Source organism: Phytophthora cinnamomi (assembly GCF_018691715.1).
Source record: "Phytophthora cinnamomi strain GKB4 chromosome Unknown Contig38, whole genome shotgun sequence".
Lineage (NCBI taxonomy): Eukaryota > Oomycota > Peronosporomycetes > Peronosporales > Peronosporaceae > Phytophthora > Phytophthora cinnamomi.
In genome coordinates this window covers 1729048-1754456 of record NW_027150971.1, presented here as the reverse complement: position 1 = coordinate 1754456, position 25409 = coordinate 1729048, and the positions used below count along the sequence as shown (strand labels likewise).

The 25409-nt window shown below is 54.9% G+C and overlaps 6 protein-coding genes across 7 annotated transcripts; 1 reads left to right on the top strand and 5 right to left on the bottom strand.

Annotated features, from left to right (window-relative positions):
- Nucleotides 1-1165: 1165 nt before the first annotated feature.
- Nucleotides 1166-6432, bottom strand: IUM83_03439 (putative serine protease family S10; the record flags this gene model as incomplete). The annotated part of the gene is made up of 2 exons (XM_067927440.1): nucleotides 1166-1603; nucleotides 5227-6432. 2 exons carry the CDS (start codon nucleotides 6430-6432, stop codon nucleotides 1166-1168), a joined length of 1644 nt encoding a protein of 547 aa, XP_067791810.1.
- A 1957-nt stretch (nucleotides 6433-8389) lies between these two features.
- IUM83_03438 (putative serine protease family S10) lies at nucleotides 8390-8725 on the bottom strand (the record flags this gene model as incomplete). Its single annotated transcript, XM_067927439.1, has 2 exons — nucleotides 8390-8451; nucleotides 8524-8725. 2 exons carry the CDS (start codon nucleotides 8723-8725, stop codon nucleotides 8390-8392), a joined length of 264 nt encoding a protein of 87 aa, XP_067791987.1.
- Nucleotides 8726-9194: 469 nt separating this feature from the next.
- IUM83_03437 (Zn-finger protein) lies at nucleotides 9195-9782 on the bottom strand (the record flags this gene model as incomplete). Its single annotated transcript, XM_067927438.1, has 1 exon — nucleotides 9195-9782. The coding sequence occupies one exon, from the start codon at nucleotides 9780-9782 to the stop codon at nucleotides 9195-9197; it is 588 nt and encodes a 195-aa protein (XP_067791811.1).
- Nucleotides 9783-10611: 829 nt separating this feature from the next.
- On the bottom strand, nucleotides 10612-17547 carry IUM83_03436 (putative serine protease family S10; the record flags this gene model as incomplete). The annotated part of the gene is made up of 4 exons (XM_067927437.1): nucleotides 10612-11325; nucleotides 11387-12074; nucleotides 16981-17420; nucleotides 17500-17547. The coding sequence occupies 4 exons, from the start codon at nucleotides 17545-17547 to the stop codon at nucleotides 10612-10614; spliced, it is 1890 nt and encodes a 629-aa protein (XP_067791790.1).
- A 4275-nt stretch (nucleotides 17548-21822) lies between these two features.
- Nucleotides 21823-23328, bottom strand: IUM83_03435 (putative serine protease family S10; the record flags this gene model as incomplete). 2 transcript variants are annotated; one of them, XM_067927435.1, is made up of 1 exon in its annotated part: nucleotides 21823-23328. In XM_067927435.1, one exon carries the CDS (start codon nucleotides 23326-23328, stop codon nucleotides 21823-21825), a length of 1506 nt encoding a protein of 501 aa, XP_067791989.1. The 2 variants fall into 2 exon arrangements, with proteins under 2 accessions (XP_067791989.1, XP_067791990.1); XM_067927436.1 differs by having other exon boundaries at nucleotides 21823-22920.
- A 934-nt stretch (nucleotides 23329-24262) lies between these two features.
- Nucleotides 24263-25243, top strand: IUM83_03434 (Sideroflexin-1-like protein; the record flags this gene model as incomplete). Its single annotated transcript, XM_067927434.1, has 1 exon — nucleotides 24263-25243. The coding sequence occupies one exon, from the start codon at nucleotides 24263-24265 to the stop codon at nucleotides 25241-25243; it is 981 nt and encodes a 326-aa protein (XP_067791988.1).
- Nucleotides 25244-25409: the final 166 nt, after the last annotated feature.

Below are 25409 nucleotides of genomic sequence, written 5' to 3'. Positions count from 1 at the left end.
CTGCTGTGACGATGACGATTACGGAGGGAGTGCACAAGTTCGAGGGATTCCAAGATGCCAGTAACTGCGTTGGTAGATGGACGCGTGAAGGGCAAGTCGGTGCTTCGTTCAAGATGAAGGCAGGTGCGATTAATGCTAATGCCGTGGTGACAATTACGAAGACACGCAAGTGGTTTGGTGAGAGCCAGCAAACGTTGAAACAGTACAAGGAGGAGCTAGCGAAATTACTGGAATACTCAGGTGGAGAGGCCAACTACGGTGGCAACAAGATGGCTCGCTTGAAGTGAAGTCACAACATGGATGTGAAGATCAGAGCGGATTTAATTTCCCCTCTGCGTAAGTGCTTCATTACCAATCAAACCGTGCTAATTAATATTGATATTTCCATCTATCCTTTGCTGAAGGTGGGGGGGGATACAATTGAAGCAGACAAAAGCGATCATTCAAATATCATCAAAGTGGTTGTTTCCAGAGAGATATAATACCAAGGCGGTACTGTGCACCATGTCTGCCATAGTGACAAGTGGTGATGTGGAGCTAGCGAGATGGCCGGAAGAGGAAATTGACATCTCTCTCCTGAAAAGAGGTGCGCTTCTTGAAGTTGTCGCCAAAAGCTGTTTTAAAATGCTTCAGACGTATTTACCGCAAGCCGCAAACGGTACTGGAGTGCTACTGAAAACGGGCATTCGGGTATCGTCCGCTGGTTATCAACCGTGAGCCAGGGGGCGGCTGTCTTCATACGGATGAAGAAGATGCCGATGAAGATGCTCTAGCTGCCACAACTTCCCTCGGTGGCGAGGCCAGTCTCTCTCTCACGCAGCCGCTTTCAATGGACATTTGGAGGGTGCGAAGTATCTCTTGGGGCATTATGCCTGGAGACGACCACCAAGCGTGCCCAGTTACGAATGAAACAATGCTGCAGGCAGCCGGGAAAGGCTGCCAATAACGACTTCGAGGTGGCCAAATGGCTCCATGACAACAGATCGGAAGGGTGTACGCCGCTTGCCATGATTTAAGCGGCTGCCGCCGGTCACATTGAGATGATGGAGTTGCTACATGCCCACTACAATATATCCACCGCCGGAGCGATGGAAGCCGCTGCGGTGTATGGACGGTTGGACGCCGTAAAGTGGCTGCAAACGCACACGAGCTTCACTTGTAGTACTCAAGCAATGGATACCGCAGTAGCTCTGGGATACTTTGAAGTCGTGAAGTGGCGAATTTGCACGATGCAGTTCACCAGTTGTGACTCAGCTGTCTTGAAAGCCCACTGCGAGGGGAAGTAGCCTCCAGGATCGAACCGCGCCACGTGATGTACTCGCACTACATTGGGCTCGGCGCGATCAGTACAGTACATGTACCCAGCGAGGATCTTTGCTCGCACGAGTCCATGTGAATTCTCAAGCGACGGGCACTCGTTGATCTCGATCGAATTGAGGATGCGAATGTACATCTCGTTGCCGAACGAGTCCACGATATTGTCCTTCACCTCGAGGCAGCAGTAGTCTCGATGCGACACAATGGGCGTGGGCGTCATGAGCATACTAGCGCCGGTATTGCGACTGGTGCGATGGATAATGCAGCGGCAGATGAACAACGTGATCTCGTCGTGTAGTTACGTTACAGTCGAACTGAAGGATGCACCGCCGATGCAATAAATACAGCAGTTCGTTCTGGTGTGCTCGATACGATAAAGTGGCTGCATCGCAGCCACTTTCACGTTTGTGCTACAACGGCAATGCGTTTCGCAGCTGCGACCAGGAATTGGCAAGTAAAGTCGCTGCACACGCACCGCCCTCAGGATTGTATGTCTCCGGCCACTGGCAGCAGTGGACGACTTTGAAACTGCGTTGTTTCTGCATCATGTTCGACAAGAAACAGTGTCTCCAAATACCGTATGGAATGAGGAAGTGACATTGTGCCTGGTCTGTGTGATTGGGCGCTGTCTAATATTTCTGCTAAATGAACCGGTGTGCTGAGAGTCACGCCTGACAGAGAACGCCACCAGCCACTTGGCTAAATCATCAGGTGTCGCGGCGTGCAAACAGCCGCTTATAAAGCTCTGTGTTGGGACTCGATACTTCAGGGCCCAAAACCACAATTATAAGCTTGCGTTAACCAGCATGACTTCATATATTCGTATTAGTTGTAAAGTTGCAACAATGTCCAGGCTCATCATTGATACTACCACACTATTTCCAGTTATGGGGTAACCCAAGCTTGTGTGTTTGCGGAATTAGTCTCGCACAGTGATCATTTAAGTTGCGTTGCCTATACTTTACGTGCACCTTGGCGATCTCAAGAGCTGATCACAATTCAGCAAAATATCGATGAAGTGGGAAAATGATACCCTACTCAATCGTACCTTGTTTAGATGCGGTCACGGTGCCACTTCGTTTATCAGTCTTCGTTCGACATCTTTTTTTATTTCTCATTTTCTTAAAAAATGAAAATTTGAAAGTGTGGTGGGGTGACTGATTGAATGAGACCGGCCGAGATCTTTCTTACCAAACCACTACGCAAGTCACTTTCGAATTGTCTTACCAAGTAGTAAGTTCCAGTTAGCAAGAAGGCGAGATGGAGGAGGGTGATGGCGACGTGAACGATTTCAACGATAATGAGTGGCCTTTTGGTAGCACTGGGGAGGCAGAAGATGTACCAATTCCAAGTGGAGCTGGATGCCTACAAATTAACAAGGTACTTGCTCGATCTGACGAGAAAGCGGGCGAGTTCTCCTTTGGTGGACCTGCAGCCGCTTTACCATCAACACCGGGGTTGTTTGTGGATGGAGTGGGGTCAATTCCGGTTCCGATTACCACAGATCAAGCCGATAAGTTAATTGCTTGTTGTGACAAATCTCCGTTTGGGCACAACCTAGACACCAGGATACTGAGAAAGAGGACGGTATGACTGCGACGCTGGTGATTCAATTGCCGAGTCTGCATGAAGGTGGTGACCACGTAGTGTATCGTACTGGGGAAGTACGATATCGTCATGATTTTGGGAAGGCGGATGGGACAGCGGCCTACATGCCTCATTATGCAGTCCATTATGCAGACTCCGAACATGCCGTGGAGAAGGTGACCAAGGGGTACCGACTGGTTCTAGTATACTCGATATGCTTGCCGAAAACGATGCGCAGTCTCAAAAGGTATCACGATGACAGCCTGATTGAAGAACTGGCTCAGGCGATTATTAGCATGGATCCTGAAGAGGATGATTCGTTCGCGCTTTTACTAGATCACAACTACACGGAGAAAAGTATCGTGGATTTGGGCTTCACAGCGTTCAAAGGTATCGACCGTGCAAGAATTGAAATACTCGAGGGTGCAAACTCTGTCGTTCCTATCGACAAGCAGCTGAAGCTTTTTATTGCAAAACTGTCCCATGATGTTTCCTACTACTCGGATTATGGAGGCAGGCGTGTATCAGGGCATTTGAACTCCATCACCTGGTACTCATTGACTGGGGAAGCCTTAGGCTCCACAAGAAATATGTCGGCAACGTTAAATTTCCTCAATCCTTGTCAAGAGGCGCTTTTTGACTTGTGGATGCCACACGGAATATGGAAGTCTGGGGGGTACACAGGTAATGAGGGCCCCACACAAAGCACGGTGTACTGTACGTACGCGATTATCGCGTGGCCTGCCGTAGTACACACGGCGAAAACGTTGGAATTCATGCCAGAAGATGTCGCCGTTGAGCTTCTGCATGTTGACAGCTCAACTGATGCTACGCTACTTCGTGAGTTTATGGAAGACCTCAAGGAAAGGCTTAAAGCACTGAAAAAGTTCTCAGGCTCCAACGAGCGTGGTGTCGTTTCTGTCAGATTTTGTCGGACGTTGTGCGACCTCCTAGTCGCTGCTAGTGACTCTGAACTTGTGAACTTCTTTTTCACGAAATTTTGTCCTGATTTGGACGGCCTGGAAGACAACGAAAGTCTAATCCCACCTAACATCTCGATTGTTCGTGCCTTTGACTGGGGCGACATTGGTCAAGCCATTTTAAAGACCTTAGGAACGTATGTATTGTGGCGTGAAAACATTAATGGCGCGCCAAATCTTGATATGACTCTGGAAGTTGTAGCCGGTCTGGATAACGGAACAGCCAAGCAAGCACTGCTCAAACTTGCCGTGGACAAGGCGGCACTTTTTGCAGGGGATAATCTGTGCTTGAACGGCCCAGTTGAGCTGCTGTGGGAGCACGCTATCCGTTGCGAAGACAAAGGTATCTTCGACTCGGTCGTGAACTCCTTCGAGAAAATGGATGCAAGCGTGCTCAAGTACGTTGCTGCGTCTATTTCGCAGTCTATTCGCGATATGGACCCAACAAACGAGAGATATCCCGTGCTAGCTTCAATGGTGTCGAAGCGGACGGAGTGGCTTAAAGGCCAAATAAAAACCTTAGACAAGCCCTTCTCGTGGGAGATGAAAGACGCTGAGTTCGCAAATAACGCCAAGGTGCAGGCGTTTCTTCGAGGTCCCGCTGACTCCATGAAAATGACAAAAAGTGTGCACAAATTCAAAGGGCTTCAAGACGCACAGAACTGCGCGGCGAATTGGATGCGCAACAATCAAATCAACGCCTCGTTCGAGATGGAAGCGAGCTCGAAAAACAGGAATGTGATTGTGACAATCACGAAGACCCGCAGCAGGTACACGGAGTGCCAACAGAAACTGCAACAGTACAAGGTAGAGCTGAGTAGCTTGCTGAAGCATGGAAACAACAGTGGAGGTGACAATGTTGGTGATAGCAAGCATGCGCGCGTGGAGTAGTAGGGTGGCTGCCGCGCTCGTACTTATACTGTTGCGATACCTTCTCGGAAAACTACGAGAACTACTTGAGGAAGTCCAACAACAGCAAGGGAAGCGTATCAACAAGGCTCTTGGTATTTTTCACATAATGTCTCTCTCTCTCTCTCTCTCTCCCCATTTTGATCGTTCACACTCAGAACTCCTCGTTTTGGAAGAACTTGTTAATCATCTCAAACGAGACCGCAGGTTGATCCTTCGGCACCATGTGGCCGGAGTTGAAAACACGGATAAACGCCAAGTTCTCGAAAGCGCGAACACGACCAGCATCCAGGTTCTCGGACGTAGCAAACGGACGGTTCGATGCGCTATTAAACTCCGTTTTGCCGCTCCACTCCAGTGCCATCACCCACGCCTGATTCCCCACCCAGTTGCACATGAGGTCGGCATCACCGGCGTAGATCAGCACGCGTACGCCTGAATCCAGAAGCAGCTTCACGTCGTTGGCGGAGGAGACCATTTCGTCGAACACGAAGCCCGCCCCCACCGTTGCATCGCACTCGCGCCACGGCTTTGACTTGTGCACGTCGACACCGAGCTCGGCCAGAACAGCCGGCAAGTTCAAGTACTCGTCAATATGATCAAAGTCGAAGCACTTCATGACGTCCACCTCCGCACACGGCTCGCGGATGTCGTACGGGTTGCGTCCCGACTGGAGGTAGGGTCCTTCCAGCGCTCCAAAGCAGAACTCCATGGCATCGAAACACGTCGAGCGCTCCTTCTCGCACCTTAGGATCAACTCATGGCACACTGGCTGCGCCTTGCGCATGTCGTCGATCCCCTGCTCATCCAGCAGCGACACGTTGTACGAGTTGAAGGCCATGTCGACGCTGTGCTGGTACTGCACCGCCGGGTCCGTGAGTCCGTTGCCGACTGCAATACCCGCCAGATTGATATGGAAAGTCTCGGAACCCGAGTGCCGCAGCATGTTCGCCTTCATGATGTGGCTGGCGGTGGCAGGCACATAGTGTCCGCCGTAGCTCTCCCCGGTGACGAAGAGCTCCCGGTCGGCCAGATCTGGGTGCTTCTTGAGGAACTCCTGCAGGAACCAGTAGATGTTCTCGGCCACGTTGAGCTCCCCGGAGTCGTAGTCCACCTTGGGGCCGTACGAGTAGCCCACGCCCGTGGGCTGGTCCAGCCAAATAACATTGGCCTGTCCGTTCCACGAGTGCGGGTTCGTCCTGGTGGACAGATCCGGCTGCACGTGACATGGACCATTTTCGGCCAGGAGGGCCATCATGCTGGAGCAGCCGGGTCCGCCCGTGAGCCAGAGCACCAAAGGGTCCTTCTGCGGGCTGCTGCGCGACTCGACGAACCAGTAGAAGTAGTGGTCGTCCTTCTTGTTTGGTAATTTTATATACCCCGTCTCGTGATTCGTAATCCCGCAGAAGAAGTCTTGGGGTCTCTCATAGTTGTTCGCGACGCCCTTGAGGTTCTTCACACTTGATAGCGTCGCGTCCTGGTGCACCACGAACGCGAGCGTGAGCAGCAGCGCCACGCCCGCGGTCACCAGCAGCGAAGAGCGCGTGGCGGAGCGGCGCACAAAGCGCGCGGGGCCTGAGAGGCGGGGCGCGCGCGCGCCCTCCGCCACCAGCGGCGTCAGCTCGGACGTCCGCCGCATTTTGCTGATCAGATCCAAGAGTGAAAATATATAAGTTATGAGATTCAGATCTGCGTCGGACGGTAATTGGATAGGGAGAATGTGATTGCCCTACACCTAGCACTTCAACTTTGAAGTTGAAGTGCTTTACCTCGAGTTCTGGTGACAGGTGCGACTCGAGTACATCTCAAGAGCACAGCACCATGGTCTTTGTCCGCCACCTCGAATCGCTCGTTAGCGTAGCTATACCCCGGCATTGATCGCACGAGGTGGTCGGCGACTGCACGAGCCAACTCAACGTCGAGGCCTGACACACGTGCGAAGTCGAAGTATTGCTGGAGACACCCACGATTGCCGTAGCTTCAGTCGCTTCACGGGTTGGCGGAAGTATGGGAGGTCGTCCTCTGAAGAAGTCGAAGACAGTGCCAGCAGCTTTCGGATCACCTGGAAGGCCTCGCCTGGGGTTCTCGTGGTCCCTTTGCATATGCACTCGGAATCGTTGCTCTTCTTGGAGACCCAGAAGAACGTCCAGTGTTGGTTCAAGTCTGTAATCAGAACCATCACGGGTCCTCAGAGAGAAGATCTAGAGCGATCAGCTCTGAAAATGCTTGGAAGTCGGAGACTGCTACAACTTCTCTCTTCACTTCTATCAGCATTTTCACTTCGGGCAAGTACATCAAACTGAGTGGGTCTTCCTCTATGATATCACTCAATACGAGGAGATCCGTGCGTCCTTGGAGCTCGATGCCAAGCTTTGGGACGTCGACACTGAGGATATTTTCGCCTTCGTCAACTCCAATCACACAAAGTCTGTTCTCCTTGAGCACAGCACCAATGTTGCGTTCCAGGTATTCCCGATATCTTCCACGTTGCTGCTCTTCGGTTAGCACGATTTCTTGTCCATCTTTAAGAACGGCGCTCTCCCAGTCGAATGGGTCAACCGTAGCAACCTCAGCGTGAATTGTGCCAATAGGTTTTACCGTGAGCTCGAAGGCCTCCAGAAGTCCTCACCCCTGGTTCCTGTTCATCTCTGAATGACAGTATCGCTTGCGCTTCTTGTCCGTGGTCAGCTTGTCTAGAAACTGGAGTTGCCGGGTCCTTGCCGATGGTTCAGTCTCGCTGTCCGACTCAACTTCATCTTCCGTTGGTACGACTAACACATGGACTTGATTCGTGAATAGCGGTCTCGTACCGGCCAAAATGTCCTCAACGGCTCCCTCCTGGATGGATACCTTCTGCTTTCCCATCAGCGCTTCAATGGCAGCAGTCTTCTCTCCCTGCTTGAGCTTCTCCACATCACCAGAGTCAGCCTCTAGCCACTCTTCGGACCCCGAGCGCGTACTGTCTTCCTTCATAGCCAGGAAGAGCTGCAGTTTGTCTGCTTCGCACTTGACGGTGTCTGGCATCTCTTTCTTGATCGCGCCCTTCAAACCCGACACCAGCTCACTTTCGTCCACGTCCACGTGGAAGACGTTCCCTTGCACGCCAACCATCACACAATTTAGTCTCACCATGTTACTCAGGTAATAGATTTTAGACTGGCCGAAAACTTTGCGGGAAAAGAAACCATACTTTGGTGAAAGATGTTTTTTCAACTTTCTTTGCCTACGACGTTAGTCAATCAATGTGTCTTTTAATTACAGGCCGTTGGTTCTAAAGGAGCGCGACTTCCGGTTGATCTTTAGACACCAAGTGGCCAGACTTATAGACCCGAAGGAAGGTAAATTGGTTCTGGGACGAGCGAACCGATCCGGCGTCAATGATGTTCAACTTGGTCACTCTAGTCGTGCTGTAGCACTCGGCTGGATTGCTCGAGTCGCATGTCTTGCGGTGTGATCCATCGCTGGCATCTACCGGCACCGGTAACAGCGAGCTTGAGCAATAACGTGCGGAGCCTGTACAAGCGCTGCTGTTCGACTGGCATACGTTCTGTACTTCTTGGCACACTGGTTGTGCTTCCTTCGCATTTGCCAGTTCGCTAGGGTTCAAGAGGTTGATATTGTACGAATTCTTGGTTGCCATATCCAACGTGTGTGGCATCTACACGAATCAAAATTCCTAGAGGTTAGCTCTGTGAGCAGCATTTGTGTTGGTGTTACGACGGATACTTACCCACCTGAGTTACCAGTCCGTTGCCAATGGCGATGCCCTGGAGGTTGACACGAATCGTAGCGCTCTTCTTCTCTACGATAACGTTCTCGCTTGTCGCTGCAGGGACGTCGTAGTGACTTGCATATCCCTCGCCCCTTCCTTCAAATTCCGGGTGTTTGTCCAGAAATCGGTCTCGGTCGCCATGGCTTCGCGTCGATAGCAATCGGTAGCAATCTTTGACAATGGCCGCGCGTGTTCATCCTGTCGCCGTTCGGCTGGATTCAAAGGCGGGCTGTAGTGTACGTGTCAGCACTGCGGAGACTGTCGCGGTCTTCAGTTTTCTGCTTGGTACACGTGCGTACCCTGTCGCATGCAAATCTCTGTTATGTCAAACCTAGCAGCAGCTCCGGTCGAGTCGAGTTGAGCGCCATGGACGTTGGTGGGAGCGCTTGCTCATGGCAGACGGTCTGGGGCTTCCATTCATGTGAAGAGCGGCCGGCAGCGGTCCCTCGGGCACAGTACCACCCACGCAAGCTTAGACACGACGCCCACGGAAGAAGGCACGGCAAAAATGGCATTATAAGGAGGTGGTGCAATTAGGCTGTGAACTAGACCAGGGCGACAGCTAGAGCCATGCAGCGCCACCAAGTTGGCAGCGCTTGCAGGGCACGGAGCGTCCAGCGACCCAAAGTTTACTGGGCGGGCTGGTCCACAGGCTGCGCGTCGGCAGGCTCGGGCTGAGCTGCAGGCTGCTCCTGGGGAGCGGCCGGTGCCGGCTCCGCAGCAGGCTGCTCTTGAGGGGCGGCGTCGGCAGGCTGAGCCGGCTGAGCGTCGGCCGGTTGAGCGTCGGCCGGTTGAGCGTCGGCGGGCTGCTCCGGAGCCGGCTGGGGCTCGGCCACAGGGACGGGCTCGGCGGCGGGCACGGGCTGGGCCTCAGCAGCGGGCTGCTGCTCAGCGGGGGCGGGCTGCTCGGCCGGGGCCTCAGCGGGCGGCTGAGCCGGAGCTTCCGTGGCCGGAGCTTCCGTGGCCGGAGCCTCAGTAGGCGCCTCGGTGATGGCGACGGGCGGCTCCGTGCGCAGGGCGGGGGCGGGGGTGGGCTCGGGCGTGGCCTGCACCGCCACCTCGGAGGACTTGGAGCTGTGGCCGCTGAGCGTGAGCCACAGCACGACGACGATGGCCGCGAGCACCACGACGGCGCCCGTGATGCCCACGATGCGCTTGCGCTTCTGGGCGTCCGAGGCGTACTGCTCGCCGCGCAGCGGGGTGGTTTCGGTGGCCATGCTGGCTGGGGACTAACTGGGCGAAAGGGGATACGTGTGTGCGCTCGGCGCCGGCGATCGAGAAGTGAGAATCAGCTCGCGCGTCTCGCTTGGCAGAGCCGTCGGAGCCAGCGCCCGCCGCTGACAGCGCGGCGTAGGCGGGCCACGAAAATATCGAAGCCTGCGCGTGGATCACGGCCTGCTGCTTGGAAAGCTCCGACCTCGATGTTAACGCGGGGATTTGCGCCGCCGCCAGTCATTGCGCAGTCTGCGGAGCCACTTGCGGCCATGGCCGCGGCGGCGTCGAGGTGTCCGGTTGGGTTGGCGCTGTGTCGGGCTGAGGCATCAGCGCCGTCGAGTCGATGATCGAGCGTGGGGCGCCTCGACTCGCGGCTGCGGGCAAGTTCGCGGAACGAGATGGACGCTCTACCATCCTGCGATACTCCTTCGCGGCGGCACCTGCAGGCTGCAGGCCTGCAGGCTTGACATGATGCTCGACTCGAGACGCGAGCACCTCACCAGGAAACGTCGCGCCGGAATTTTGTGCGCAGTTACCACTCCTCTGCCATAGCCCACCAGCAAGGAATGTGCCGCGAGCGGATGCATCAGCAACGACCTGCATGCTACCGGTAGACTATGGGCCAAGCCCTGCATTGCAGCGCCAGCGATGGCACTGGCGATGGCGCTGGATGCTCGCAATGGATGCCCGTCAGGACCTGATTCGCCACGTCAGACTCGCATAGAAAAGACAAGGTAGCCGCTGTAATCAGGTATCTTTTGGGCCAACCACTTCAACTTCGACCTATGAGTTATGCAGGTGTCCATGTAAATGCAGTGCGGGCACCAAAGACTACAGCGCCTCGCTGCGTAGGAAGCGATTGATCATCTCGAGCGCGACTTCGGGCTGGTCCATGGGCGCCAAGTGGCCGGCGTTGAACACGCGCAGGAACGTGAGCTGGTCGCCGTACGCCCAAACCGTGCCGGCGTCTCTCGCGTCGACCTCGAACGCCTTCGGCTCGGCTGCATTGAACTCTTTCTGGTGCTGCCACTGCAGCGCGCGCGTCCAGGCCAAGCCGCCGTACCAATTGCACACCAGGTCGGCATCGCCGTGGTAGATCAGCACGCGGACGGAGCTGTCGGTCAGCAGCTCGGCCACGTCTTGCTCGAACGTCTTCATCAAGTCTGCGGCGAATGCAACCTCAACGTCGGCCGCAATCGTCTGCCACGGCGCCGGGTGCACACTCGAGACGTTCAGGTACGCGCGCACAGCGTCCGAGTTCAGGTACGCCGTTATGCGCTGGATCATGTCGCCATAGCACATGATCGGGTCCAGCTCGGTGCACGCCTGTCGGATGTCCATCATGTTGCGGCCAGCAGCAGCGTACGCGCCCATGACGTTGAACTGGCAGAACTGCGCTGCGTCGATGCAAACACTCGAGTTTGTTTGGCACGCAGTCACGAGCTCAGTGCACTGCGTCTCGGCGATCTTGGCCTTCGCCAGTGTCTCGTCGTCCATCAGCTTCACGCCGTACGAGTTGTTCACCATGTCTAGCCCGTGCTCACTCTGCGGGACCACAACATTAAGGTCAGCTCCGCTCACAGCGTCCCGAGAATTGGAGACTTACCTGCACGATGGTATTGGTGAGGCCGTTGCCAATGGCGATGCCCTGGAGGTTGAGACGCCTCGCCTTCGCTGCCTTGTTCTCGCGGTGGATCTTGTGCGCTGCCGCAGGGATGTAGTGTCCGGCATAGCTCTCGCCTGTGAGGAACAGCGGTCGGCCTTCGAACTCGGGGTGTTTGTCCAGGAATCCCTGTAGGAACGCGTAGACGTTCTCCTGGACGTCCTTCTCGTCGTGATCGGCATCTGCAGGGCTGCCGTACGAGTACCCGACGTTCGTGGGCTGGTCCAGCCAGATCACATTGGCCTCCGCGTTCCACGAGTTGGGGTTGGTCTCCGTCGACAAGTCCTCCATGACGAAGCACGGGCCGTTCTCGCTCAAGAGCGTCATGAGGCTGGAAGCGCCGGGGCCACCACTCAGCCAGAGCACGAGAGGGTCTGTAGCTGGAGCTTTGCGGGACTCGAAGAACCAGTAGAAGAGATGGTCGTCCTGCTTGTTGGGCAGCTTGATGTACCCCGCTTCGTTGGCTGCGGTGCCACATGAGACTGCATCGGCGGCACTAGCGATGGGAGTGACTGCGGACGTCCTGTCCTCGATGGACACGCAGCCGAACACCACGACAACCACGAGAGCTAGCGCCCCGAGGCCCACCATCTTGCCAATGCGCTTCTGGCGTTGGATCTCCGCCGCGTTCCTATCCCAGCGTAGAGGCGTCGATTCATCCACCATGGTTACGGTTGAGCTGTGAGAATCGGTCCAGGGAGACTGCCGGTTGGAGGATGCTATCGTAGGGTAGCAGCGGGTCGTGGGTGATGTAAGCTCGCTCTTCTACTGCGTTGCTGCCGTCTTTGCCTCGCCAATTGAGCGCCAACGTCCACGTTCGATTACCGATCCAATTGCACATCAAGTCGGCATCGCCGGCGTAAATGAGCACGCGGAGGCCGTCGTCCAGCATGTCCGCGATGAACTCGTGGAATGACATGGACCAGTCTCCGGAGACGAAAGTATCGCGCACGTCTTCGTTGTCCTCGATCCACTTTGGAACGCGCTCATCGACGTTCAGGTACTTGCGGACCGACGGCAGATCGAGGTAGTCGGCGATGATGGGGAAGTCTCCGCAAATGGCACCGGGGTCGCTGTTGTTGCGAGGCTCTCGGATATCGTAGTAGTTCCGGTTCGCACCGCTGAAAGGCAGCACGAGCTTGTTCGTCCAGCATTCCGGCCCAAGCAAACAGAGAGTTTGGTTGTGTGGCGATGACTGACACTCACGCGTGACTTCGATGCACTCGACACTGTCAACCTTCATCTGCTCCGCTTGAGCGTCGGTCAACAACGTGATGTTGTACCGATTGTGGTTCATGTCTTGGTTGTGCGCGTACTGGATCAACTCGTTCGTAAGCCCGTTGCCGATTGCGAAGCCTTGCAAGTTGACAGTCGGAACTTCGCCCTCCACCTTGTCCTCCTTGTTCTTCGACCAAATGTAGTGCGCCGCAGCAGGAACGTAGTGACCACCATAACTCTCGCCGGTCACGAAGAACTCACGCCCTTGATACTCCGGGTGCTCCTCCAAGAAGCCTTGCATGAACCAGTACAGGTTCTCACCCACGTCCTCCTCGTTGTAGTCGTGGTCTCCTCCAGAGCTGTAGAAGAAGCCAACGCTGGTGGGCTGGTCTAGCCAGATCACGTTGGCTTCGTACGTCCAAGAGTACGGATGAACCTTAGTCGTGAGGTCGGGTTGAATGCGACACGGTCCGTTCTCGTTGAACAGCGCCAGCAAACTCGATCCGCCAGGCCCTCCCGTCAGCCAAATGACCAGCGGCGCCGTGCTCGCATTGTGCTTGGCCTCGAAGAACCAGTAGAAGTAGTGGTCGTCCTTCTTGTTCGCCAGCTTGACGTATCCAGCCTCGTTCTTGGTATCTCCGCAGATAAACTCATCGATAGTCACCGCCGCAGACTCGTCGTGGTCATCGAAAAACAACCACCAAATACCCAATCTGGACAGAACCACCACCCATAGTATACAAGCCGCGAACGTCTGATTCGGGAACTAGCTAATGTTACACAATTTGTGTATCATTAGACCGAGCTGCGTGCTTTCCTATGCAGTCAGACTATCCTACGTACGCAAAGCTCCAACCAAACTGTGCTATCATGACGTAAGAAAACCTAAAGCTCCTTGTTAATGAGGAACCTGTTGAGGAGATCCAGTGACACAGCAGGTTGGTCCATCGGCACCATGTGACCGGCATCGTACACCCGCAAGAAGGCAAAGTTGTCGAAGGACCGAACCACCCCAGCATCAATGCCATTGCCTCCGTCGGCTAGTAACGGGTCGTGGGCGATGAAAGCTCGCTCTTCAGCTGCATTGAAGCCGTCCTTGCCTTGCCAGTCGAGCGCTAAAGTCCATGCTCGATTGCCGATCCAATTGCACATCAAGTCGGCGTCGCCGGCGTAAATGAGTACGCGGAGACCGTCGTCCAGCATGTCAGCGACGAACTCGTGGAATGGCATGGACCAATCGCCATCGGTGATGAACGTCGTCTCCACCTCGCTACTATCCCCGTGCCATGCCGGAACACGCTCGTCGACGTTCAGGTACTTCCTGACTGCGGGGGAATTCAGGTACGCAGTGATCGTAGGAGTGTCATCGCACGTCGCAGTGGGGTCGCTGTTGTTGCATGGCTGGCGAATGTCGTAGTTGTTGCGATTCGCGCGATTGTAAGGCCCGATAAGCTTGTCGGTCCAGCACTGCTGAGCAACCTTGCATATTGTCCCATTGCGCGGGGCCAATTGACACTCACGGGTCAAGCGGATGCACTCCACGCTGTCAATCTTCATTTGCTGCTCTTCCGTATCGGTAAGTAGCGTCAGGTTGTATCGGTTGTGGTTCATGTCTTGGTAATACGCATACTTCCACATCACGGAGAACAGCGACGTCAGCTTATATGCAAAGAGCGCAACGAAAAGTTCATCCAAATCTACAGCTCACCTGAACGATAGGGTTCGTAAGCCCGTTGCCGATTGCGAGGCCCTGCAAGTTGACAGTCGGAGCTTCGCCCTCCACCTTGTCCTCCTTGTTCTTCGACCAAATGTAGTGCGCCGCAGCAGGAACGTAGTGACCACCATAACTCTCGCCGGTCACGAAGAACTCACGCCCTCGATACTGCGGATGCTTCTCCAAGAAGCCTTGCATGAACCAGTAGATGTTCTCCCCGACGTTCGTTTCGTTGTAGTCCTTGTCTGCCGGAGAGCCGAACGAAAAGCCGACCCCGGTAGGTTGGTCGAGCCAAATGACGTTGGCGTTGCTGTTCCACGAGTATGGGTTGAACTTGGTGCTCAAGTCTGGTTGAATGGTGCACGGACCGTTCTCAGTCAGTAGCGCGAACATGCTGGACGAGCCGGGTCCTCCTGTAAGCCACAGCACAAGAGGATCTGTCTTCGGGTCGCTGCGGGATTCATAAAACCAGTAGAAGTATTGGTCGTCCTGCTTGTTCGCCAACTTGATGTAGCCGGCCGTGCTATTGGCGACACCGCAGACGTAGGAGCCTGTGGGGGTCTCCGTTGATTGCCCGTGGTCTTGTATCAGCCACAACGCCAACACCAGCAGAGCTCCACCCAGCGCAAACTTGAGCACAAACGCCTTCCGGCTGCGATCATAGTTCCGAGCGTTTTCATTAGCAGACCGCGCCACCAACGGTGACAGTTCACCTTGTGCCATCGTTCGCTCTGGCACGGTTCGGAGCTACCTGCAGGTCAAAAAACACAATGGCACTCGCAACTGATGATTGGCAATCAGAGATTGGTAGTAAAATCGCGATTAGTACTACACACAATTAATAGTATAATACTAATAAAATAGTATAAGTTCAAATTCTAAGTAAAGTTACTACATAAACTTAGTAGCAAAAAATCACGATATTAGTGCAAAAAACAACTAAAAATCCTACTAAATTCCAGGATGAAGTTCAAGGTCAATATCTTCAAAGGACGCGCGGAATGGTCGAGCTGCTCTGTCGTATTCTCCCGCTCATTTTGCGTTTTCCTCCCTGAAGATCGCAACCGGGTCCAATGAGGTGCTCCAAGGCCGATTGCTGTTTGTCTGATGTGATGGAAACGGCGCCGTGTTGCATCTGTGGTCGTCCTGTTCATCATATATACAGCAATGAGCTCTAGGGCGAGGCTGTTCTTTCCAAACGGTACGGCTAGCAGTACTAGGGTCCATGGTTTGCTAACATCTAACGCGATCACCTCTATGTGTAAATTTTGCAGTGAAGTGTGCGTTCTAACCTTCAGGGATAACGAACAACTGGAGGGTGAGCCTTCCCCAACAAGCGGTCAAGGGATATCTGTGTCGCGTCAGGCTACGGAGGTGGATGAAGCTACTCTCGCGGGATCTGACAACCGACTCAAGCAACTGCGAGTTGTGAATCTGGTGTTGGGATTCCGGCTGATATTGGTCATTACAAGCCCACCCGAGCTCGGGACGCCGTGTGAATTCATCGACATTCGTTGACACTGCTGAGCAGACCTTTCCGGTCGTAGCACTTCTCTCTCGAGTTTGGCTGGGGCGTTGCTTCTCAACAGCTTTTCAAGATAGAGTTTTTTCGACTAGTTCGTTTGTAATGCCACGTACGAGCAATGAGCGAGCCTAGCGCCAGCTAATTCTCCGTCATAACGACGAAGAGATTGAGCGGATGAGGAAATGCGAGCAGAATCCGTTTTGGTAGTTTCATTTTACTATAAGTAACAATTTTTTGTAATATTATATTTCCCACGCACCCCAATTAGAAATATTCATACAGCTAGTAAATCAAAATCGTCTCCCGAATTATTACTATTACATTTGGGTGAAATCGATATTACTACCAATACCTGATTGTCGGTGAAACGTAGGCCGTACTTGGCACTTTGTATGTAATCGTAGGAAATATTCGAGTGAGCTGGGCAAATCGGCATCATTGCGATTATGTCTTCGAGCACACCTAGAACCTCTAAGCGCTGCTCGGCTCCGCCCACCACTGACGCCTCGAATCTCGCTCCATGCAGCTTGACCTTTAAATCTTAAAATGTGTACCGCTACGAATATACACTTTTGTGTAGGTGGACAAGCTTCGCGTGACAATGCGTCAAGCGCTCTGCAGCTAATTGTCAACTCCCGCAAGTGGGCGTACTGCCCCCACATTATGATCGCCATAAATGGCACGTTTTGTATTACTTGGGTAATGGCATTAATGCCACCATGCCCACCCCTAGCAATCATTTACGTGGTCAGGTAGGTGGTCAGACAAAACCCTGTGCTCTACTTTATTATCTAGGCAAGTGCTTCGTTCTTGAAGAACCTGTTGATGAGGTCCAACGACGCTGCAGGTTGGTGAGTTGGCACCATGTGGCCAGCATTGAAGACGCGCACCAAGGCCAAGTTGTCCAATGATCTCACAACTCCCGCGTCCGTCAACACAGCATTGGGGTTGAGCGGGTCTCTCGCCAAGAAGGGCTTCTCCTCCGCGGTGTTGAACGCATCTTTGCCTCTCCACTCGAGTGCATCAATCCACGCCTTGTTGCCCGCCCAGTTGCAGATGGCGTCTGCATCGCCGACGTACAGAAGCACCCGAACGTCGTCGTTGAGCAGATCCGCAATGAACTTGTCGAACGGCTGCATGTAGTCCACGATGAAGTTTTCGCCCACTTCATCGCTCCCGCCCACCCAGTCGCGGTCAACGTTGAGGTATTTGTGCACGTGCTCTTGAGCGAGGAACTCCTCAATGAGCGAAATTCCATGGCAAAAGCCGAAGTCCACCCAGTCGCAGCTCTCCCGGACGTCGTACGGGTTACGCCCGGTCGCGTTAGCTGACAACGCGAGGATAAGGTGCTCGATGCAGAACTCGTATGGCTCCAAGCAAGACGCGAAGCTTGGGCTTTGTTGGCACTGAACAATGAGGTCGACGCACTTGGCAGCATCAGTTTTCATCTGCTTTGAAGCTGAATCGCTAAGAAGGGTGATATTGTACGAGTTGTCGAGCATGTCGGGGAAGTGCAGGTGCTGTCAAAGTATAGTAAGATAAAATACAATCAGTATGACTGACTAGTTGTGGCAGGAGCGTATTCGAAAGCGTACATACCTGAACAGCAGGGTCTGTCCAACCATTTCCAATCGCAATTCCTTGCAAGTTGATCCTCTTTGCCACCGCGGATTCGTTCTTCTTGTTCTGCTCCCAGATGTAATGAGCCGCTCCCGGAACGTAGTGGCCACCGTAGCTTTCTCCGGCCAAGAAGAACTCCCGGCTGTCAAACTCCGGGTGTTTTTCAATAAATCCTTGCAGGAACCAGTACAGGTTCTCGCCCACGTCTTCCTCGTTGTAATCGTGGTCTCCTCCAGAACTGTAGGAGAAGCCAACGCTGGTGGGCTGGTCCAGCCAGATCACGTTGGCTTCGTACGTCCAAGAGTACGGATGAACCTTAGTCGTGAGGTCGGGTTGAATGCGACACGGTCCGTTCTCGTTGAACAGCGCCAGCAAACTCGATCCGCCAGGCCCTCCCGTCAGCCAAATGACCAGCGGCGCCGTGCTCGCATTGTGCTTGGCCTCGAAGAACCAGTAGAAGTAGTGGTCGTCCTTCTTGTTCGCCAGCTTGACGTATCCAGCCTCGTTCTTGGTATCTCCGCAGATAAACTCATCGATAGTCACCGCCGCAGACTCGTCGTGGTCATCGAAAAACAACCACCAAATGCTCAATCCGGACAGAGCCACCGCCGTCACAATGCCCAGAATGATCAAACACCGCTTAATCTTGAGCTTGTTACTGGTAGAGCCGTAGATGGCTTGCACAGCGGGCAGCAGCTGGGTCTTCTCGTTCACGCGCGTCATAGTACAACACAAGACGCGTACGTCTGACCGGGATGATTCGGGAATGAGCTGCTGAGGGACTGTGCCGGTATCATGGAGGATTGGACCGAGTTGCATGCATTCCTATGCATTCCTATCCAGTCAGAAGAAGAATGAAGCTGATTAACTGGGGGGTAGACCTAGTGCTGGCACAGGAATGCATGCAACTCGGTTTACATGTGATCCTGCATGATACAAACAGTTCTAACGTAAGGCTGAGGTTTACATACAGTGCACGCGTCACTGCGAGTTGAACGTCGTCACAGGGAACCCCAGGCGGCTCAAAACTGTCCTGATCTCGTCACTATCAAGACTAAACTCGGCTGATTGGCGATAGAGGTGCTGGTAGTGTTGCCGAAACGAGTAGCTCAAACGGGAATGTGTTGGCTGATCGCACGCACACCGTAGACGTTCTGGAGAAGACGCCATAGCGCGTGGAACACAATCTATCCAGTCAGACTTACGCAAAAAAAATGCTTCCATCGATGTAAGAGAACCTAAAGCTCCTTGTTCGTGAGGAACCTGTTGAGGAGATCCAGTGACACAGCAGGTTGGTCCATCGGCACCATGTGACCGGCATCGTACACCCGCAAGAAGGCAAAGTTGTCGAAGGACCGAACCACCCCAGCTTCAATGCCACTGCCTCCGTCGGCTAGTAACGGGTCGTGGGCGATGAAAGCTCGCTCTTCAGCTGCATTGAAGCCGTCCTTGCCTTGCCAGTCGAGCGCTAAAGTCCATGCTCGATTGCCGATCCAATTGCACATCAAGTCGGCGTCGCCGGCGTAAATTAGCACGCGGAGGCCGTCGTCCAGCATGTCCGCGACGAACTCGTGGAATGGCATGGACCAATCGCCATCGGTGATGAACGTCGTCTCCACCTCGTCACTAACTTCGTGCCATGCCGGAACACGCTCGTCGACGTTCAGGTACTTCCTGACTGCGGGGGAATTCAGGTATGCAGTGATCGTAGGAGTGTCATCGCACGTCGCAGTGTGGTCGCTGTTGTTGCATGGCTGGCGAATGTCGTAGTTGTTGCGATTCGCGCGATTGTAAGGCCCAACAAGCTTGTCGGTCCAGCACTGCTGAGCAACCTTGCATATTGTCCCATTGCGCGGGGCCAATTGACACTCACGGGTCAAACGGATGCACTCCACGCTGTCAATCTTCATTTGCTGCTCTTCCGTATCGGTAAGTAGCGTCAGGTTGTATCGGTTGTGGTTCATGTCTTGGTAATACGCATACTTCCACATCACGGAGAACAACGACGTCAGTTTATATGCAAAGAGCGCAACGAAAAGTTCATCCAAATCTACAGCTCACCTGAACGATAGGGTTCGTAAGCCCGTTGCCGATTGCGAGGCCCTGCAAGTTGACAGTCGGAGCTTCGCCCTCCACCTTGTCCTCCTTGTTCTTCGACCAAATGTAGTGCGCCGCAGCAGGAACGTAGTGACCACCGTAACTCTCACCTGTCACGAAGAACTCGCGGCCTTGGTACTGCGGATGCTTCTCCAAGAAGCCTTGCATGAACCAGTAGATATTCTCCCCGACGTTCGTTTCGCTGTAGTCCTTGTCTGCAGGAGAGCCGAACGAGAAGCCGACCCCGGTAGGTTGGTCGAGCCAAATGACGTTGGCGTTGCTGTTCCACGAGTACGGGTTGAGCTTCGTACTCAAGTCTGGTTGAATGGCGCATGGTCCATTCTCGACTAGCAGTGCAAACATACTCGAACCACCAGGTCCTCCAGTAAGCCACAAGACCAACGGATCCGTGGCAGGGCTGCTGCGAGACTCAAAGAACCAGTAGAAGTAGTGGTCGTCCTTCTTGTTCGCCAGCTTTACATACCCAGCCTCGTTCTTGGTGTCTCCGCAGATAAACGCGTCGGTAGCCACTGCCGTAGACCCGTCGTGGTCATCGAAAAACAACCACCAAATGTTCAATCCGGACAGAACTACCGCCGTCACAATGCCCAGGATGATCAAACACCGCTTAATCTTGAGCTTGTTGCTGGTAGAGCCGTAGATGACTTGCACAGCGGGCAGCAGCCGGGTCTTCTCGTTCACGGGCGCCATAGTACACAACTTGTGCCTTGTGTAACACAAGGCGCGCACGTCTGACCGGGATGATTCGGGAATGAGCTGATGAGGGACTGTGCCGGTATCATGGAGGATTAGACCGAGTTGCATGCATTCCTATCCAGTCAGGCTATCCTACATACGCAAAGCTTCAACCAAGCTGTTATCGTGATGTAAGAGAACCTAAAGCTCCTTGTTCATGTCAATGCCACTGCCTCCGTCGGATAACAGCAAGGGATCGTGGGCGACGAAAGCTTGCTCTTCAACTGTGCTGAAGACGTGCTTGCACCGCCAGTCCAGCTTGGTTCCCGATCCAGTTGCACATGAGATCGACGTCGCCGGCGCTGATGAGGACGCGCAGGCCGTCGTTCAGTAGGTCCGCGATGGACGAGTCGTACGACATGGACCAGGCTCCGTCCGTGACGAAGGTCTCGAAGACGTCAAAGTTGATCTCCAGCCAAGGTACATGGCCGGAGTCCACGTGGGGCATTTCGCGCACTCGAGTCGAGTCCAGGTACGCATGAATGTCAAAGAACTTGTGTAACACAGAGGAAGTCTGGGTGAAACGGTTGACGGATGTCGTATCGATTGTGCTGGGCAGTCTCGGATGGCGCAATGAGCTTCTGCTTCCAGCAATTTTGGACGTCCGAGCCAATCAAGCGGTTTGTGCTATCGAGCAGGCATTTTTGCGGAAGATCAACACACTCAGCTGCATCACTGCTGCTTTTGCGCGGGCGTCCGCAGCGAAATGTTGTAGACATTGTCCGCCATGTCTGGGTTCTACAGTTACTAAAGCACCCAGACCACGCATTTGTTAGTGACAGGTACAACAATACTCAAGGCAAAAGCACGCGTACCTGGATGATCGGGTTCGTAAGCCCATTGCCAACGGCAGTTCCCTGCAGATCAAGTTTAGGAAGCCAGGATTGAAGCGATTTTGCTTTCAGATGCAGCTCCTTCGAGCTCGGGGTGCCTTAAAAGGAATCCTTGCAAGAACCAGTAAACGGAAGTAGGTGGTCGAGCCACACCACATTAGCTTGAGCTGTCCATGAGTATGGGTCGGTCTCCGTTGCGATGCCTGGACATACCTTGCATGGTCTGTTTTCGGCTAGCATGGCCAATGACCATACTGGAGCCCCCGTAAACCACAGCACCAGCGGGTCTATCGTAGGCGAGCGCCGCGACTCGAAGTACCAGTAGGAATAGTGGTGTTCGCCAGCCTGACATACCCTGCGTCCTGCTTCAAAGCTGGGCTCTCCAGCATCAAGAAGAGTACAAGAAATAACAGCGCGAGCCGCCAGGAACAGCGCTATGAGTCCCCATCGATGCACGGAACATTTCGACGAGCTCGTGCCGCATCGTCTCCGACCAGCGAGGTCAGCGAGGCACGTTTTACAATACGTCGAGGGACAAGTAAGGCAGGGGTCAATTGATGTCACAACATGTTACTTTTCACCATACACTCATACACGCGCAGCAACGGCAGTCTGATCAAAGCGCTTGATTCTGGTAGAACTTGTTGATCATCTCCAGCGCGACCGCGGGCTGGTCCTGCGGCACCATGTGCCCTGCGTTGAAAACGCGGATAAACGTGAGCTTGTCGGCTGTAATTACCGAGCCAGCAGCCTCGCCATCGACGACCATGTCTTGCATCTCGGCAGCATTGAAGGCTGCTGCTCCGGCCCATTCCAGCGCTTGCAGCCACGCCAAATTCCCGGACCAATTGCACTCGAGGTCAGCGTCGCCTGCGTAAATTAGCACCCGCACTCCGTCGTCGAGGAGGTCACCTACAAGCGAACTCGTTGAGATCATCACGTCGTACGAGTTAGTGAACGCCGAGTTCACGGTGAAGTTGCACATTTGCCAGTCGCCGACGCGCTCGTCCACGTGGAGGAAATTGCGCAGGTTGGGCGAATTGAGGTACGGGGCGATGAAATCGTTGGTGATACACTTGAGAACGTCTGTGTCGCTAGTAGGGCATGGCTTGCGGATATCGTACGGGTTCCGCTTGGCGGCAATGAAGACGCTGTTGATATTTTCTTCACAGTAGGACTCAGCCTCGAAGCACAACGACGGCTGCGACTGACATGCCTCCATTTTTTGGCCGCAAACGGCTGCTTCTTCCTTGAGAGAAGGCATTTCACTGGGATCCACCAGGGAAATGTTGTAGGCGTTCTTAACCATATCGATGTAGTGCGGGTTTTGGATAACCGGGTTCGTACAACCGTTGCCAACGGAGATACCTTGCAGGTTGAGACGCGAAGCTCCACCATGCCGGTTCTGCAGCAAGATGAAATGCGCAGCAGCCGGAACGTAGTGTCCGCCGTAGCTCTCACCCGAAATGAAGAACTCGCGCCCTTGCAGCTCTGGGTGGCGCTCGAGGAAGCCCTGTAAGAACCAGTAGATGTTTTCCGCGACGTTGTCTTCGTTGTCGTCGGCGTCTCGCGGGTCAGGTCCGTACGAGAAGCCAACGTTCGTCGGCTGGTCAAGCCACACGACGTTCGCCTCGTTGGTCCACGAGTACGGGTTGCTCTCAGTCGACAGATCCGGTCGAACGCGGCACGGCCCGTTCTCCGTCAAGAGCGCCAGCATACTGGAGCCTCCAGGTCCGCCGGTCAACCAGAGCACCAGCGGCGCCGTCTCCGGGTCGTGGCGAGCCTCAAAGTACCAGAAGAAGTAGTAGTCGTCCACCTTGTTGGGCAGCTTGATGTAGCCCGAGTCCTGCCTGGTGCTCCCGCAAAAGTGCTCGTGCTGGACGCCGTTGGAGGTTGTGACCAGGATCGGCTTGGCTTGCAGCTTGCCCGTCTGCGGGCTTGGGATCGCTCCTCTCCACAGACTCACGCCCAGCAGCAGGCAGACTGCTCCGATCAGCGCGAACGGCGGGACGCGCAGCTTGTGCACGCGCGCGTAGCTCCGGACGGACGACTCGGACTCGCAGCTCTCTCGGCGCGGCAGGAAAACCTGGCCGTTCAGTAGCGGGGTGATCTCCGACGACATGCTTGGAGCTGGCGGTGATGCGCTCGGCGCAAGTAGAAAAATGGGCCCACGCGGACTGAGCCCCACACAGCGCAGCACCACCAGCGGTGTTGCCTTTTTACCATCATTCCTGGCTCGCGGTGGCACAGAAGAGGCGCCATCTTCAACAAGCTAAAACATACAGCGCGGATTAATCCCGGGCTTGTGAGCGCAGTCTTCGGACATCCGCAAGGCCATGCTGTGCTGCACTGCTCGGCGACCAGACCAGCCACGCCAGCGCATTTCCGGGGCAGCAATTCCTCCGTCGATCATCATTGCGGGTTCCCGAGGACAGGACTTGGACTCCTTCGAGCAGCGCGATCGCTTCTCCCGAGCCTGTGTGCGGCGTGCACTGTACGCGTCCAGATTCAAAGCATCAAGGCAACAGTAGAACTTGGTGCTTGTATCGATTGCGGCGTGGCCTCACTCGCGATGATAGAAGCCGCTTCGTTGGACCTTCCAGAGTCTGCTGCAGCCGGAAATCAATCAAAACCTCAATCAACTTCCCCGTGCTGTTTTCCGCCTGGCATCCCCGCATCGCATCGCGCTTCGACACCAAGGAAGTCTGCTCGCCGCGGCAAGATCGCCACTGGGCGGTTCGCGGCCACCGGTTTGGCCGGTGCAACCAGTTGAACTTGAGCTATGTGTCCATGTCTCGTCTATGTCTACCCCGCCACATCTAATGCTCCCGCATTATGTACTCACACCACCTCCCTTCCACTCTCCAATCTCCCTCGTCATCCTACATACCCTGTCGAATCGCATCGCACCTCATCATTGCGCAATCGGTTTAACTGCATCATGTACTGGTAATCCCCGTCAGCATCCAATCATTGCCACCCGCTACCACCACCCTTGGGCTCACATCCGTTCCCTCCCCACGACGGTAACTGCCTCCCCGCCACGCACTGTAGCCATGTCGCCCCCCACGCTCGTGAACCTGGACGCGCCCCGCTGGGACCAGAGCACGTACGCGGGCCGCGCCAAGCACTTCCTGGCCACGACCAACCCGCTGAACGTGCTGGCCAGCGACGCCGAGCTGGACGCCGCCAAGCAGCTCGTGGAGGAGTACAAGGCCGGCCTGCACCCGGCGCTGGGCGAGGACGACATCTGGCGCGCCAAGCAGCTCGTGGACAGCGCGTTCCACCCGGACACGGGCGAGAAGAATTTCCTGGCCGGCCGCATGGCCTTCCAGGTGCCGGGCAACATGATCATCACCGGCTGCATGATGACCTTCTACCGCTCCACGCCCGCCGTCGTGTTCTGGCAGTTCATGAACCAGACGTTCAACTCGATCGTCAACTACACGAACCGCAACGCCAGCACGGGCGTGAGCCAGGAGCAGCTGCTGCAGGCCTACGCGGCCGCCACCACGGCGTCCGTGGCCACGGCGCTCGGGCTCAACCGCTGGGTGGCCAAGCGCCCCAAGCTCAGCAACGGCATCGTGGGCCGCCTCGTGCCGCTCGTGGCCGTGGCCGCCGCCAACTGCGTCAACATCCCGCTCATGCGCCAGCGCGAGCTGCTCGGCGGCATCGAGGTGGAGACCGCCGACGGCCTCAAGGTGGGCAAGAGCAAGAAGGCCGCCGTGGAGGCCGTGGCGCAGGTCGTGCCCTCGCGCATCCTCATGGCCGCCCCCGCCATGTTCATCCCGCCCGTCATCATGAGCAAGCTCGAGCAGCGCCCCACCTTCCGCAACAACAAGCTCGTCAACGCGCTCACCATGGTGGGGCTCACGGGCGTGTGCCTCAGCTTCTCCACGCCGCTGTGCTGCGCGCTCTTCCCGCAGCGCAGCTCCATGGCCGTGTCGTCGCTCGAGCCCGAGCTGCAGGAGGCTGTGCGCCAGCGCACCTTCAAGCAGGACCCCGTCACGCACGTCTTCTACAACAAGGGTCTCTAATATCTCTGCAACCATAAAGCGCGCGGCCGGACGACACATTGGTGGGGAGTAAGTATCACACGCCCCTTAGAACTGCTCGCTTGACGAGCAAACCTCCGCCTGCGCGGAATACAACCTCATGTATAGCAATACAACAGCCCGATAGCAACACACAACTCACTTCTCT